Here is an 18,119-nt window from a genome sequence, read left to right as displayed (position 1 = left end):
CATGGAGAGCATAGCGAAGCACAGTTGGATGGAAAATGCAGGAAATTAACCAGGGTGCTTGCTCCCACTGATAACAGAACATAACTCTGTACTTAAAGGGACAGAACCTAAAACATTTTGCTTTTCACAACGATGTAAGAATCGTAATATAGGCAATCTCGGTAGAGAAGAAATAGTTCACACATCCTTAAGGTCTTAAACAGGCAAAGGCCTGATCTCATATCTCAGATTACAGATTGTAAGTTTAAAAGAGGCTTTCTCTTCTATACGGTACCCAGGGGGGCCATTTAATGGACTCAGAAAATATAGTGACCAGTGAGTGGAACAGTTCTGCATTTGCTTTCCTCCTGTTTGTCAACCACAATGAATTGTTCTCTGGTTACTGTTTTGCTGCACAATAAATCAGTTTACTGCAAATAAAAAAAATAAAAAAAGCTTCCTCCGGTGCCCTTTTTATCTCTCTTCCATTTATAGGGAAATATCTGCTGATGTGACCTGCCTGCTACTCCCACAGGGCAAAACGCAGGCCATTCCGGGGTGTCCGTGGAAAGAGGCAGCGGATTCGAGCCACTTTCATTAGCCGGGTCCGGAGTGTCATAGAGGGACCCCTAGGGAATCCATGCACTACATATTCACACAGCAGCACCATCTGGCTTTCCATATACTACTTCAAAGTGAAATATATCACAGCATCTCCGAGGAGTTTAAACTAGTTAAAACAGAAACAGAACTATGCCAAATGTTGAGTATAGAGTCTCTTTATATTCATTATATTATGGCTTGACATACAGATACTGAACACAAGTTACTCTGATTTTCCTGAAAATATTGTTTTTCACAGATATTAGTATGCATCAATTACCCCTGTCCTGTACCATACGTCCCAGACACCACCCATTATATTGGCTATTGTGAAGCATCCTGCGAGTTGGAAATATGGACTAAAATCACCTTTGGCTCTTTAGGGCAGTGATTCCCAACCTCGGTCCTCAAGGCACACTAACAGTCCTGGTTTTGGTGATATCCATGCTAAAGCACAGATGGTTTAATCAAAATAACTGATGTACTAATTATGTTGCCTGTGCTCAAGTATGGCTATCCTTAAAACCTGGACTGTTAGTGTGCGTTGAAGACTGTTTTTGGGAACCCCTGCTTTAGGGACATTATCAGGCACTCACTTGTATCTGTAGTCTCGTACTGACTGTCTTTCTGCAGCTCGAAGATCTCCACCTCCACACGACCGCTGGACACTCCTTGCGTGTGGCTATTGATATGCTCACGGGCAAGTGCTAACGCCAACCTTTCTCCCCGACCACAAACAGTCTGATCGTCGAGAATTGCAGCTGCGGATAAAGAGACACATTATCACTGTTAGGTATATATAAAATAGAGGCAGGCAGAGATTACAGCCAGAAACAGGAAGAGGAGACAATAACACAAGAGGAGAGAGTGCAGATAGACTATGGGCCTGCTTCTGAGAGCACACAGCAGAGTCTATTGGTGGTCACCCGTCTGCGACAGTATACAAATGTCACTACAAACTCCTTCCTTTGTGTGCATCCGTACGGTGGAATGTGCAAGGACTGAGGCGCCCACCTTTAGTGTCCGTGCACGCTGTAATACCGATTGGTGTGTCCTAATACTCCACTATCAGTCTCAAGAAGCATCATTTATTTTCTGTCGGTTTATTTTGGTGATACAAAATTTCTTATTGGCATAATTTACTATTATTATATCGCTAAGTGCCACTCAACTGCTACATAAAACATTATACTAAAATACCGAGTGATAAAGATTAGGTACTATTCTGGAAATCTCCCCATTCAGCTATACAGCCAGTGCTTGTGTGATTTTAGGCAGCGGGGAAGGGGGGGGGTTAGGTTTAGGCACTTAGAGGGGGAATTAGGGTTAGACACTTGGGGGGAGGTTAGGATTAGGCACCCCTAAGGGAGGGTTAGGGGGGTAGGTTAGGTTAGGTAGTACTTACCTGGAGACGATCGGGATTTCCAGCGCTGTCGGGCTGCCGCTGCCGGGATCTCTTCCTCTGTCGGCCTGACGATGCCAGGATTTGAACTGCCGGCCATGCGGCCAGCGGTATTACATACCGATTCCCTCCTCACAGAATCACAAATGAAATAATTAGTTCTACCTGTGGACCTTTTAAAATATGTCAGTGAGTAATGACTACACCTGTGCACCTGCTGGGTGACCTGGAAAACATGAACTGTGTGGGGTCCTGATGACGAGTTTCAGAACCACTGATATAGAGCATTTGTCAAGAAAGGTTTAGGTGTACTGATACAAAGTTTCAGTTTTTGCCTTGTTTTTACCGTTTCCCATTTCATTTTTTAATTTCAAATGAGTCCAATTCCCGATAAGAGTCTGCTTTGGCATGACAATAAATAAAGCACAGGGACAGACACTTAACGTGGCTGGAAGAGAAACGACAGTTCCTCACGATGTAGGACCCCAACCGACAGCTGCAAAGGGGGAGTCCGAAAGAGCACTGGGCTCTCGGAAAGACTGGTTCCATCCAGTCCAATCACAGTCACAGGAGTGGATAATGACAGCGGGGTCAGACCTAAAGTTTGGAAAAAAGGACATGTCCATGAAATTATCCGCTGCACCACTATCAACAAATGCAGAGACGGAGACCTGCGTGCTCGGTAGATAACTGCGGTTATCAGAACAGAATTTTCTAGGGAGATGGATGCAAGTCCTAGATGAACATCCCCTCGTTCACCTAGACCCTGTCTTTTCCCGACTTCAAAGGACAGAGCTGGGCAACATGACTTCTACCACTGCAGTAAAGGCATAAACCCAATGAGCATCTTCTACGTTTCTCTTCTGGCGGAAGACAAATGCTCCAAACTGCATGGGTTCTTTCTAGTCGGACTGAGCCATCCACAAAGTAGATCGAAGGGGTTGAGAAAGTAACTTCTTCTCTACTCAGCGTTCCCGAAGCCGTCAGTCGATACAAATAGCCAAGTTCATGAGGTCGTCCAGGGAACTCGGGGCAGCATACTGGACCGGGATATCCTTCATTTTGTCTGATAAACCCCAATGAAACTGGCTCCGTAAGGCTGGATCGTTCCATCCTGCATCGACAGCCCACTTACGGAACTCCGTACAATAATCTTCTGTAGCTCTATTCTCTTGCTATAGTGACCTAAGACTTGCCTCCGCCATGGCCGCCTTATCCGGGCCGTCGTAGAGCAACCCTAAAGCAGTAAAAAATGCTTCAGCTGTCTGTAAGGCCGGATTGGATGAGGGAAGACCAAAGGCCAAGGTTTATGGATCACCCTGTAGTAGAGAAATTATTATGCCTACTTGTTGGTTCTCAGAACCCGAGGACCTGGGCCTGAGTCTGAAATAGAGATTAAAGCTCTCTCTGAAGTTCAGAAAATCCTTCCGGTTTCCGGAGAACCGGTCAGGCAAATTTAATTTTGGTTCACTGATAATGGGAGCGGTGGCACCATGAGTCTCCTCCACATGGAGGGAAAATTCCTGCACCTTCTGAGTTAATACCTGGATTTGGGCAGCCAGAATCTGAGCCGGATTCTGACCAGGCTCCATGATTGAGGACCACAATAATACCCTGCAAAAGAAAAAATATATTTACGGCCGGTGATAATGTTAAGCCTGGGGTAAGACTTCATAGGGTATTGTCCCGCCTTGAGGGCTGGTATAAACTTGGCTTGATGTGGCTGTGTAGTAGCGTAAACCGCTGATATGGCTAGTGTGGCTGATATGGCTAGTGTGGCTGAAGCCTGGACCAGTGGGATGAGATGCGGCCTTCGGGCCAGTAGCAGCCTTGAGGGCTGGAAGTGCCTTGGCTGGCTGTGGCCTGTGGGCCTGAAGATGAGATGCGGCCTATGGGCTGGTAGCAGCCTTAGGGGCTGGAAGTGTCTTGGATGGCTGCTGTAACAGATGACTGGAGGAAGTATGCTGGATTACGACTTGTGCCGCCAAGTTGACACAATTCGCAAGTACACTGGCTTGTGCACTGAGGACGCTGGATTGCGGCCTGTGCCGCCCGGTTAACACAAGTGCAAGTACACTGGCTTGTGCACTGAGGATGCTGGACTGTGACCTGTGCCACCGGGTTGAGACAAGCGTGAGTACACTGTCTTGTGCACTGAGTACGCTGGATTGCGGCCTGTGCCACCTGGGTGAAACAAATGGCAAATAGATGGTAAGCAAACAGTGCCGCCCAGATGACACCACTGGCAGCTATACTGGGTACAGGAGACAATGCCAGAACTGGAACCATGTGAAACTCTATCACCGGCATGGAATAAAGGGCTAGCTGTAATTTTACAGATACAGGGTCCAATCAGAGCAAGCTCTGCAACCTCCCTAATGACAGACCAGTGTGCACCTGGCCTATGCACACAGACAAGACAATTAACTGTGTGCAGCTGATACTGCACACAGACAGTTAATTAATGAACACATGAGATCAGCACACAGACAGACAGGACTGACAGGCTTTGAGCTAACACAGACAAGACAGGATAAAATGCAAGCAAGATGATCTGCTAACTGCAGATCCTAACAGATAGATAGATATACTGTAAATAGATATGGGATAGATAGATAGATAGATAGATAGATAGATAGATAGATAGATACTGTAAATAACTATGGGATAGATAGATAAAATATCTGTAAACAACCTAAAGAGCCGATAGCATATGGGTGCAGAAGGCGGTCACAAGGCCAAGCCCCATTTTTATGCGCACGCCTTTGGTATGACACTTGCAGAAGCATGACCTTGTGTCACAGACCCATTTTTAGTCACACGGGGGGCGAGCCCAGCCTATTGAAAATACTGTTTTTGTGCCCCTTATGTAGTGCTCTTAAAGTAGTGCCACCTGTAGTTTTGCCCCTTATGCAGTGCCCACTGTATTTGTGCCCCTTTAGCCTCAGAGGTCAGCGTTAACAGTTCCAGTGGGGGAAGCCGCATCACAAAACATAAAGAGCCATGGGTTGGCCACCCCAGCTGTAGATAGATAGATATGGGATAGATGGATAGATAGATAGATAGATAGATAGATAGATAGATAGATAGATATGGGATAGATAGATGTATAGGGGCCTATTCATCAACACTAAAGTAACGTTTTTAAGGACATTTTCCTTAAATAACGTTATTTTGGTTTTCATGAACAGACTTAACACAGGAGATATCACAGATATCTCCTTGCTAAGTTCCCCTGCGTTAATTTCCACACTCCCCATACATTAGTATGGGGATGTGGAAATTGTGGTATTCATCAAATTCCGAAAATTATAAATTTTCGGAATTTGATGCAGTTACTATTCGCCACTGTGAGGTGGCGAATAGCAGAATCCACTTACCTGTATCAGCGTGTGCAGGTCCCCCTACGAGTCCCTCCGGCGCTCTGCTCCGTCCTCAGGCTCCGGAGGCTGGTCTGTCATGTGTGCTCCCCAGCAGAGCACAAGAAAGTTTAGAAAAAGAAAAAAAAATGTTTTTCTAATCTGTCATGTGGTTTGCTGGGAAACCACATGACAGACCAGCAGGACGTCGCCGGAGGCTGCTGCGCGGACAGGTAAGTCGGGGGGGGAGAAGGTGAGCGGAGGGGGGTGGGGGGGATCGGGGGGGTACGAAACTTAACGCATCTGTAGGCAGTGCTGCGCATGCGCTGGTTTTACAGATGTAACAGCGCATGCGCAGTACTGATTACAGCTGCGATAAGGTAGTGTAGGCAGGGAAAAGTATCTATTTCCCGAAAAGCTGTCATCGCAAAAATGACAGCTTTTCGGAATAGATACTTATGGAGAGGTGGAATGATGAATTCCACCTATAATTAGCTAGAACTCCATGAGAGTTCTAAAGCTAATTATCTCCAGAGAATTTTAATGTTTAATGAATAGGCCCCATAGATAGATAGATATGAGATAGATAGATAGATAGATAGATAGATAGATAGATAGATAGATAGATAGATAGATAGATAGATAGATATGAGATAAATAGATATATATGAGATAGATAGATAGATAGATAGATAGATAGATAGATAGATAGATAGATAGATAGATAGATAGATAGATAGATATGGGGTGGATATATAGATAGATAAATAGATATGAGATAAATAGATATATATGAGATAGATAGATATGAGATAGACAGATAGATAGATGGCTATGGGATAGATAGATAGATAGATAGATAGATAGATAGATAGATAGATAGAAGTATTTCAGTATCAGCAGAAATTAGCAAAATTGTGGCAGATTTTTGTACAAGTCAAATTTTGCAGCAAAAACGGCTGTTCTGCAGAAGACTGAGGTTCCAGCGATGCATTGATTCTATTTGAAGCTGTATTTGTCAATATCACATTTAGCATATAAATAGAGATGAGATGACTTCAGTATCAATTCATACAGCTTTTTAGAGTGTTTGGAGTAATATAGGACAATTCCAGGCAGAACAAACAATACACAGGAAAATTTTGAAGACCAAACATCGCTGGAGAAACGTTCAAAATTCTGTGTTCAAGGGCCTGATTCTGAGTCACGCACATATGCAAACACAGTGGCATCTATTGGCGGCCGCCCATCTGTGAGCTTATACAAATGTTGCTACAAACACCTTCCCTTGTGTACATCCATACAGGTACATGGTCCTTTATAAAACTAACCATTTATATAACAGTTATAGAACTAGATAAAATAAAGTAGAATAAGGATTCCATAATAAAGGTCACTTATTAGGTGTTTTATACTATGTCTTTATATTATTAGATAACACCGTAGCTGGGCTATAGGTATTTGCATTTGTAGGTACACGTGAACTAGAAATATTACCGTGTTTTGGACTGGAGGTATTCTGAGATATGGGCATCACATAATACACGTATGACAGCAGTCTTTGTGAGCAAATTGCATGCAGGATAAATACTGGCTGCTTTAGCTTGTAGCCCATAAATGCTGGATAGCTTTACTTTTACACTGCAATTTGGGTCAGAAGTTGGACACGCCCCTCTCACAGCTAAATATCTGCACAATCTATATGTGCCGCACGTGCAGTGCAGCATGGCTTTACCAAGATGCAAAGTTACTGGCTTTTTTTGCTTTGCTCCCACCAATAGGAGTAACTATAATGGGTGCGCCCATACATTATACTTACCATTCCGGAGTCCGGCGCCAGCTCTGCAGAAATAATCAAGAAAATGGTGCCTCACCATTTTCTGAAAGATTTGCCCATGCGCAGTAGAGAAATCACCGAGAACATGGTCCTGGCGTTCTGCGCATGCGCGTTAAACACTGGCACACTGCAAGAGTCTACTCTGCAATTGCATCCGTGAGAGAGAGGGGGCGCATGGGGACTGCACACGGACCCTTTCCATTCTTATACCACACCTGTCAAACTCATAGCCAGCACCAAAGTCTCTAGGTACAAATACAATCCAAGCAAGACCCAATAGCATACATGCTAAACCTAAAAGGAGACTGAATATTTTTTTCCAAATGTATTGGATCAAATGTAACTTTTTTCTACATTATACTATTAAAAAGATCTTATTAAGAATGTAACAATATTTTGTGTCAGCTTTAAGTGATTGCTTCATTTTATGAGAATGACAGTGAGTGCTTTATTACATGAGAATGACGGTGTGTGTACTGTATTACATGAGAATGACAGTGTGAGTGCTGTATTACATGAGAATGACAGTGTGAGTGCTGTATTACATGAGAATGACAGTGTGTGCTGTATTACATGAGGATGACAGTGTGAGTGCTGTATTACATGAGAATGACAGTGTGAGTGCTTTATTACATGAGAATGACAGTGTGTGCTGTATTACATGAGGATGACAGTGTGAGTGCTGTATTACATGAGGATGACAGTGTGAGTGCTGTATTACATGAGAATGACAGTATGTGAGCACTGTATTACATGAGAATGACAGTGTGTGCTGTATTACATGAGAATGACAGTGTGTGTGCTGTTACTGTACTACATGAGAATGACAGTGTGTCAGTGCTGTATTACCATGTATTGCTATGCTGTCATGTGTTCTCCCCAGCAGAACTCAGTAGTTTAGAAAAAAAAAAAAACTTTTTTTTTTTTCTTTCTAAACTTTATTGTGTTCTGCTGGGGAGAACACATGACAGCTTAGCAGACTGAGCCAGAGGAGAGGCCAGAGCGATGGAGGAAGATGCCGGGGGACATGCCCAGCTGAAAGCAGGTAAGTGTTACCTGCTATTCGCCACCTCACAGTGGCATATGGTAACACCATCAAACTCCGAAAATACATAATTTTCGGAATTTGATGAATAGCCTAATTTCCATATCCCCATACTAATGTATGGGGAGTGTGGAAATTAAAGCAGGGGGACTTAACCAGGAGATATCAGTGAAATATCCTGTGTTAAGTATCTTCATGAATACTAAAATGACGTTAATTAAGGAAAATGTCCTTAAAAACTTTATTTTAGTGTTGATGAATAGGCCCCTATATGAGAATAACATAGTGAGTGATTTATTACACGAGAATTATATAGTGGGTGATTAATTACATGAGTATGACAGCGTGAGTGATTTATTACATGAGAAATGACAGTGTGTGTGCTGTATTACATGAGAACGACAGTGTGTGTGTGCTGTATTACATGAGAATGATAGTGTGAGTGCTTTATTATATTATAATGACATAGTTGATGTTTTATTTAATATCAGAATGACAGTTGGTGATTTATTACATCATAATTACATGGTGATTGCTTTATTACATGAGAATGACAGTGTGAGTGCTTTTTTATATGAGAATGACATAGTGGGTGATTTATTACATGAGAATGATATAGTGGGTGATTTATTATATGAGTATGACAGCGTGAGTGATTTATTACATGAGAAATTACAGTGTGTGTACTGTATTACATGAGAATGACAGTGTTAGTGCTTTATTACATGAGAATGACATGGTGAGTGCTTTATTACATTAGAATGACATAGTGAGTGCTTTATTACATGATAATGAAAGTGTGTGTGCTGTATTACATGAGAATGACAGTGTGTTTTTTTAATATGAGAATGACATACAGTAGTGGGTGATTTATTACAGGAGAATGACAGTGTGAGTGCTTTTTTATATGAGAATGACATAGTGGGTGATTTTTTTTATTACATGAGAATGATATAGTGGGTGATTTATTACATGAGTATGACAGCGTGAGTGATTTATTACATGAGAAATGAGAGTGTGTGTGCTGTATTACATGAGAATGACATTGTGGATAATTTATTACAGGGGAATGACAGTGTGAGTGCTTTATTACATGGGAAAAACATAGTTGGTGCATTATTAGACAAGTTTGATATTTTGAGTGATTTATTAAATGAGAATGACAGAGTAAGTGATTAATTATATGAGAATGACATATTAAATGCTTTATTAAATGAGAATGTTATGTTGAATGCTTTATTACATGATGACATATTAAGTTGAATGCTTTATTACATGATGACATATTAAATGCTTTATTATATGAGAATGACATAGTGAATGATTATTATATTAGAATGACATAGTGAGTGCTTTATTACATAAGAGTGATATATTTAATGCTTTTTGCATGAGAATAATAGATACCCAAGTGCTTATTTCATCAGATTGACATAGTGAGTGCTTTATTTCTACTTGCTGACTTTTCTCCTCACACCCAGGGGCAAATTTACTAAGATGGGAGTTCTCTTAAGAAGTGGTGTTGCCCATAGCAACTAATCAGATTCCAGGTAGAATGTGCTAGATAAATGAGAAGTAGAATCTGATTGGTTTCTATGGGCAACATCACTTATTTAAATAGAACTCCCATTTTAGTAAATTGACCCCCCCCCCTCCCCCAGAGAGAAGTAGGTGATCACTGAGGGGGCGTGGACAGACACTTCACATCGTTAGGCATCATGCCACGAATCGAGGTCCATGGTGAAAGGGATGGGGCTAAAACGACATGATTCAAAGTGACTGGCGTTATATTTGCCCCATGTCAAGGACCAGTGATTCCTGGATTACACTCCCCATATCTCCCACGCTTCCTGGGGTCTAGGGGACCACCCGAAGATTCACATTGAATGTTTTATTACATGAGAATGACAGAGCGAGTGCTTTATTATTGTACATGGTCATTAATAGTGAGTGCTTTATTATTGTACATGATCATTAATAGTGAGTGCTTTATTATTGTACATGATCATTAATAGTGAGTGCTTTAGCGCTACTGTAGCTGAGTGTTTGATAACATGTTGTATAACATGGAGGTGACAGAGTGCTGCCCAAGATTGATAGAAATCATGAACAAAAATAATAACAGAATAACACCTTACAGAAAAGACTGATAGAAATCATACCATTATGTGATCATGGAAAAAAATAAATGTTTTGTTACATAAGTCTGTAAAAGAGTGTGTCGTTACATGAGAAGGACAGTCTGCAGCAAATAATGGGCAAACTGTCCATTGTTAATGTACTATATAGGCTGCCAACTGGGAACCCAATTGTTAAAGAATTTATGTAAAAAAAAAAAACTGGCAAATAAAAGTGTACTAATTCAAGCCAAAGACAAGAGTTAGAACTAAAGACTAGTAAACAACAGTAACGATACACTGGTAAACAAGAATGTTATTGTTTAATGCTAGTACAGAGACACGTTCTGCAACAGGTCATAAGACCAGACACACAACAGATGAACCAAGCAAAAACCAATCAAAAGAAAAATAGGCGCGATGCAAAATGTCCAATTTAAAAATATAAACAGCACTCAGCTGCTGCGCTTACATTAGCAAGACTTGGAATCTTGCAACCGAGTCACATATAACTAATGGTGCATACACACGATCAGATTTTTCCTTCAGATATGAACGATAACGATTTAAAAATCGTTCAGTCGTTCATATCTGAAGGAAAATCGTTCATATCTGACATGCCTGAACGATGGACGATCAACGATGCGCGTTCCCGATGGTCAGATAACGATTTCTGACATCTGATGGGTTTGCAGTCAGACTTGGACGATTCCATTCATTTTAATGCAGTCAAAAATCGTTCAATCGTTCAATCGTTCAAATCGTTCAATCGTTCAAATCGTTCAAATCGTTCAAATCGTTCAGATCGTTTAATCGTTCAATCGTTCATCTGACAAATCTGACAAGTCTGACAAATCTGACCGTGTGTACGCTCCATAAAGCTGCATACACACACAACGATTTTTTGAACCATTGAACGATTTTTTCAAACGATTATCGTTAAACGATATCATTTAACGATAATCGTTTGAAAAAATCGTTCACTTTCTGAGTCAAACGATGAACGATTATTGTTCATGTGCGTTCACGTTTGTAGTTTGTAGTTCAGTCAGACTTGTCAACTCAACGGTTTTCATTAAGGGAATATGCAAAAATCGTTTGTAGTTCATAAAAATCGTTCATTACACTTTAAAAAATCTGATAAATAATCTGACAGATAATCTGACGGAAAATCGTTCATAAAATCTTTGGTAACAAAATCGTTGTGTGTGTATGCAGCTTAAGAAATGATAAGCGCTGCTATTGAGTTGCTCCATACCTGCCCTATATGAACTTGCCTGAAACAAGATAAGCATTTGGCACTTTACCATTGTTTGCACATCTTGTACTTGAAATATTTAATATGTCTATTATGAGATTTCTCTTTTAAATATCTGATTTCTCTTTTAAATATCTGAATTCTTTATATATGTATGTTTTTATATCTTGTCCATTTTTATTAAAAAAAAAATATTTTTAGCTTAAATAAAAATGTTTGTGTATATAAGGTATTTCCCTTTTTAATTTCAAAATAAGGTTCATGCTCAGTACATCCACGGAGGTTTAATAGTATTAATTTTGATACTTTTTCATGTGAAATATATTCACGGTTGTATATTATACACTTTATTAATTGCACAGGTAATATTTAAAAAAAAAAATTGTATTTTTACCTATTTATTGATTGATTTGCCATATAAACACATTTAAACACCTATTATATCACTTATATTTAAGCACTGCAGTCGCTATATACTAAGAGGGGTATTCAATATGAAACGTAAACTTCGCTGTCGAAGTTTACGTTTCATATCGGAGCTTTTACCTTAAAGTATCGGGCGCGCGCCCGCTTATCCCCGTATTCAATATGAAATTAACGAAAACGGGAGCCTGCGAAGTTGGATTTGCATAAAGTTACGAATTTTTCCTTAAAAAAATTGTAGGACCCCCCTAAAGTTGTAAAAACATGGGGGATCACTATGGGTACCCCCGTTTTAGCCTCTAAATGAAAGTCGGGGGTTTAAATATCCGCAGCAGGTGTTTTTTCCCGACATGGAAGAAGTGTTGCAGAAGAGCACTTAGGTTATTTTTTTTTGTTTTTTTAAGTGGTCCCATCAAATTTGGGGTACATGAAAATGGGTGCTAGCATATTTTGATGTCCCTAAAGTAAGTTTTTAAAAATTCTGCAATCGTGCACATGCCGCTATAAATCTATTCTAGAAAACACCTGCCGCATACTTCAGAATAGCCCTGAACCTATTTCCCTATTGTTAAACAATTTTTTTCCATTTTTTTTTTTCACCCCAATTTTAAAATTAATTTTTTGGGGTGTCCCTATTTTTTTTTTTAAACTTTTTTTGACACAGTTCTTTTTTAAATGTCATTCCCAGGGGTGCAGGCTATTTTTTTTAAGCCTGCACCCCTAAACCCCAATTCTGCACTTTTTTTCGACACCTATTCAATGGTGAAAAGTTATCCCCGTTTTTTATCAAAGACTTTTCGAACCTGCGAAAAGTCTTTGAAATTTAATACGGTGTAAAACTAAAACCTGCGATAATGACGTCATAGGTGCGATATTAACGCAAAAACGAAGTTTTCGCTCCCATATTGAATACCCCTATAAGTCTCCTTTTAAATATCCTTTCACTTAATAGCAGATCACCACTGCTATTTATACCTCTTGTGTTAGCTGACACCCAGAACCAGATGGGAAAGTGCAATTAGTCATCATTAAGATTGTGTTTTTGTATAAATTGAATCCAGGTGGCGCTTATTGATCTTTCACTTGTAATATATATATATATATATATATATATATATATATATATATATATACACACATTACCAGTCAAAAGTTTGGACACACCTCCTCCTTCAATGGTTTTTGTTTATTTAAATCATTTTCAACATAGTAGATTAAGGGCCATATCCAATTAGCCCTGAAAACTGCTCGGGCACTAATTGATCCCCGCGATCAGCAAAAAAAACGGGGATTTTTCGCCGATTATCGACGATATTTTTTTTCTCCCTATCCTATTAATTCGGGTGAAATAATAGGATAGTTTGCCCGTTAACACATAGGAGCCATGATAAGCTTGCGGACCTTTGTGTTCTCGCCCTTTTGTGGGCATAGAAACGGCACTTGATGAATTCTGACCCATACTAGTGTATGGGGATAGCAGGCATTCCACAAGAGGAAGGTAAGTAGGAGATATCTGTTATATCTCCTGCTTTGCCTTCATGATGAATGGCCCAAACACTTAATTTTTACAATTACAGGTGAAATATATATACAGTACCAGTCAAAAGTTTGGACGCACCTTCTCATCCAATGTTTTTTGTTTATTTAAATTATTTTCAACATAGTAGATTAATTCTGAAGACATCAAAACTATGAAAGAACACATATGGAATTATGTTTTAAACAAAAAAAGTGTTAAACAAATCAAAATATGTTTTATATAGTAGCCCCTGTGAAGGTCTGGGTTTGTTGTGGACCTGGGGTGGTGATAGGAGCAGACACAGAAGCAGATTTAAATAAAAAGGTGGAGTTTTTAATAAGTGATTTAGCAGACATGGGAATGGCAAAAGAAAAAGTCCAGGTTTAGCACTAAAGTGCACTTGATAACTGTGGTGAAGCAAATGGGAGAATGTCCAGATAGTGACAGGCAGGAAATGTCCAGTATGCAGGTATGGTGAGCTGTAAGGAAGTGCAGGCAGAGGTAATGAAGTCCAGCTGGGAGTTAGAGTGTGAGGCAAGGTGCAGGGAAACAGCAAGTTCAGGTACTCAATCAGGGGAAAGGTAGATGGAGGGTGCAGGGCGAGTCCAGCAGGTTTGGAGCAGGCAAGGTAACAGGCTAGTAGCGCTTCCAGGCAGACAGGTAAGGCACAGGTACTCCTCAGCCGCAGCTGAGAAACACATTGCACTGGCAATGAATGAAGGCTCTGGACCTTCCTAAATACCAGGTGCCACGCTGTGACTGGCTGGAAAGAGCACATGACCCACCAGATTGGACAGCTTGAATCACACGACCTGAGGCAAGATGGCGGCACCCATGCCAAACGGAACGAAAACACCACCAGGCCTCAGTGACAATGTGCCCGCACAGAACCATGCGCAGCCAATGCCCCTTGCCAAACACCAGCACCACTGCCAGAGACCCCTCGCCACAATGACCTCACAGGTAATACCCGGTGACCACCATGCCGAGAAACCCTGGCCGTGACAGTCCCCTTTTGCTTGGATGACACCTTTGCACACTCTTGGCATTCTCTCAATCAGCTTCATGAGGTAGTCTCCTGGAATGGTTTTGAGATTTACTGCTCCGAAAGGAGCAGTGAAGCCGCTCGCTGGGGCAGCTGATTTTCGAATCAGCTGCCCCAGTGCCGGAGCAATGATGAATTGCTCCAGCATCCACGGCGAGCCAGTGTGTTAATTATCGGGGTCCGTTCGGACCTCGATAATTAGCATCTTGAATAGGCCCCATAATTCTAAAATATAGCATGTATAACGGGATAATTAAAAATGATCAAGCATATATAAAGCAATATTTATCTATGGCCCAGACAGAAAATATAAACACAATGCATGCAGTTTATGAATGTTAGCAATTATAAGATTTGTTAATGCTCTTTTAGTTATAACTGCAGTGAGGGTGTTAGGCATTCTTATGAGCTTGGTTGTCAGCCTTATATATAGCATTATAAGTAGCTAACTGCACGGTCACCAAACTTCCTAGGTCAATATGCCGCTCCTATAATGTTTAATCCACAGCTCCCAGGTCAGATGTTGCATTACAGATACATATTTCCATTTTATTCAGTGAAATTTAAGTATTATTTATCCATGGATAGACAAGCACTTTGTTAGATGAGCGCAAACTGTATATATACTCTCCGGCAGAGGTTCCCAAACACGGTCCTCAAGGCTCCCCAACAGTTCAGATTTTAGAGATATCCATGGTTGACCACAGATGGTTAAATCAACATGACTGAGGTACTAATTCACCACCTGTGCTCAACCATGGATATCTCTAAAACCTGAACTGTTGGGGAGCCTTGAGGACCTCTGCTCTACGGTATTAAACTTTTTATTGTCTATCTCTGCTCAGGCATGTATCCACCAAGAATTCCAAGAATGGGTATAAATCTTTCTAGAGTAGTAAACTGGTAAGATTTCGGTAAATTAGCGGTCAAATTTAAAGCGGCGATAAGGACACCCAGGTCACTTCTTTTCCTCCCTGTTCCATTGGCCTCACCCCTTTTGTGTGACGTTATGACGTCATCTTTTCAGAGGCGGGACTTGCACAAAGCGGAAAATCACCTTGCTACGGGACTGCTCATACATGATAATATGGAAAGTTACACCAGAATGGTCCTTAAAGCTACGCAAATAAAGTGAGACCATATGAAAATGAGTTCATGTTTTATATGTAGGTACAGACACCGGGAGAAAGATTTGCTCAGTATAGAAAGAAATACAAAATAGAATATTTCCAAAGGGATTCAGTCGGAAAATTACACCCACACACACTGACCCATGCTGACATTAAAATTTGAAGAAAAAAAATGGTTATGCTAACAATAGGCCTGAGATGGTCTAGTTATGTAGGCATTGTAATACCTCCCTGGTATGGTCTAGCGTTGGCGATATGTAGAGGTAATCCTTTGATCGGTAAGGAGAAGGGCTTTTGTTCCTTCAATAAAAGTGTCCCATAAGAGTGTCACTGAGGGGACTATTCATCTTTGCTAAAAAATTAGATGGATAATTAGGTTTAGAACTCGCATGGAGTTCTACCTAATTACCGGAGAAATTCATAATTCCTCCTCTCCATAAGTATCTATTCCGAAAAGCTGTCATTTTTGTGATGACAGCTTTTCAAAAATAGATACTTTTCCTTACCTGCATAGTGCATACCCTGCCTGTCTCCTGGACCTGCCCGGCTGCAGCTGTGGGAGTGGTACACCCGCTCCATCCACTATTCTGTCTGCAGCAGGGGTGGCTCCGCCCCCTGCACCCCCCCTTCTCGGCCGGCTGTCATAGGCTCCATTAAGGGGATAGGAGGGTAGGGCAGAGGGGGCTGTAGAGCAATAGAAGTAGATTATTTTTTTTTACTTTCTATGTTCCCCCCCACTGCCGCAATGATGCTGCCTCTGCTGGGAAGCTTCTTCTCCTGTATGTTCACCGGTGGCACATGTAAGTGCTTCTTCAATTAACTGTTTATAGTAAATAAACAGTTAATTGAAGAAACACTTACAAGTGCCACCGGTGAACAGAGGGGAGAAGCTTCCTGGCAGCAGCAGCAGCATTGCGGCGGGGAGAACACACAGTGCAGCAGCCGGAGCCGGAGGAGGGACCAGGGAGCGATGGAGGGAGCCGAGGAGGACCTGCTCATGCTAAAGCAGGTAAGTATCTCACACTGTACGCCATCTGAGTGTGGCGTTACTCCATCAAATTCCAAAAAAAACATAATTTTCTGAATTTGATGAATAGCATAAATTCTACATCCCCATACTAAAGCATGGGGAGTGTAGAAATTAACGCCGATCCACTTAACCAGGAGATATCAGTGATATCTCCTGCATTAAGTGTGTTAATAAATACTAAAAAATGGTAATTAAGGAAAAATGTCCTTAATAACGTTAATTTAGTGTTGATGAATAGGCCCCTGAGAGAGGTAAAAAAAGGAGCGAGAAAAAGGAAATTACTGGGAACAGAGGCATAAAAGGGTTTCTTTACTGGGATCAGAAGGAAGAAAGGGAGTGTTACTGGGATCAGAAGGAACAAAGGCAGTGTTACTGGGATCAGAAAGAAGAAAGGGAGTGTTACTAGGATCAACAGGAAGAATGGGATCAGAGGGTAGAAAGGGAGTGTTACTGGGATCAGAGGGTAGAAAGGGAGTGTTACTGGGATCAGAGGGTAGAAGGGAGTGTTATTAGGATCAATAGGAAGAAAGGGAGTGTTACTGGGATCAGAAGGAAGAAAGGGAGTGTTACTGGGATCAGAAGGAAGAAAGGGAGTGTTACTGAGATCAGAAGGAAGAAAAGGAGTGTTACTGGGATCAGAAGGAAGAAAGGGAGTGTTACTGGGATCAGAAGGAAGAAAGGGAGTGTTACTGGGATCAGAAGGAAGAAAGGGAGTGTTACTGGGATCAGAAGGAAGAAAGGGAGAGTTACTGGGATCAGAAGGAAGAAAGGGAGTGTTACTGAGATCAGAAGGAAGAAAAGGAGAGTTACTGGGATCAGAAGGAAGAAAGGGAGTGTTACTGAGATCAGAAAGAAGAAAAGGAGTGTTACTGGGATCAGAAGGAAGAAAGGGAGTGTTACTGGGATCAGAAGGAAGAAAGGGAGTGTTCCTGGGATCAGAAGGAAGAAAGGGAGTGTTACTGGGATCAGAAGGAAGAAAGGGAGAGTTACTGGGATCAGAAGGAAGAAAGGGAGTGTTACTGAGATCAGAAGGAAGAAAAGGAGTGTTACTGGGATCAGAAGGAAGAAAGGGAGTGTTACTGGGATCAGAAGGAAGAAAGGGAGTGTTCCTGGGATCAGAAGGAAGAAAGGGAGTGTTACTGGGATCAGAAGGAAGAAAGGGAGAGTTACTGGGATCAGAAGGAAGAAAGGGAGTGTTACTGAGATCAGAAGGAAGAAAAGGAGTGTTACTGGGATCAGAAGGAAGAAAGGGAGTGTTACTGGAATCAGAAGGAAGAAAGGGAGTGTTACTGGGATCAGAAGGAAGAAAGGGAGTGTTACTGGGATCAGAAGGAAGAAAGTGACTGTTTCTGGGATCAGAAGGAAGAAAGGG

The 18,119-nt window shown here is 41.3% G+C and overlaps 1 protein-coding gene across 5 annotated transcripts in view; it reads right to left on the bottom strand.

The window, feature by feature from the left end:
- GRIK5 (glutamate ionotropic receptor kainate type subunit 5) overlaps positions 1-18,119 on the bottom strand; it is a 344,326-nt gene that overhangs the window by 141,522 nt on the left and 184,685 nt on the right. For all 5 annotated transcript variants that reach the window (XM_088453192.1, XM_088453187.1, XM_088453185.1 and 2 more), the window contains one exon: positions 1,179-1,343. In XM_088453192.1, the coding sequence (XP_088309318.1) occupies positions 1,179-1,343 (165 nt within the window). The remainder of the gene's footprint in view (positions 1-1,178; positions 1,344-18,119) is intronic.

Source organism: Taudactylus pleione, unplaced genomic scaffold (genome assembly GCF_031769625.1).
Source record: "Taudactylus pleione unplaced genomic scaffold, aTauple2 ptg000572l, whole genome shotgun sequence".
NCBI classification, from domain to species: Eukaryota; Metazoa; Chordata; class Amphibia; order Anura; family Myobatrachidae; genus Taudactylus; species Taudactylus pleione.
This window is presented reverse-complemented; position numbering and strand designations above follow the sequence as displayed.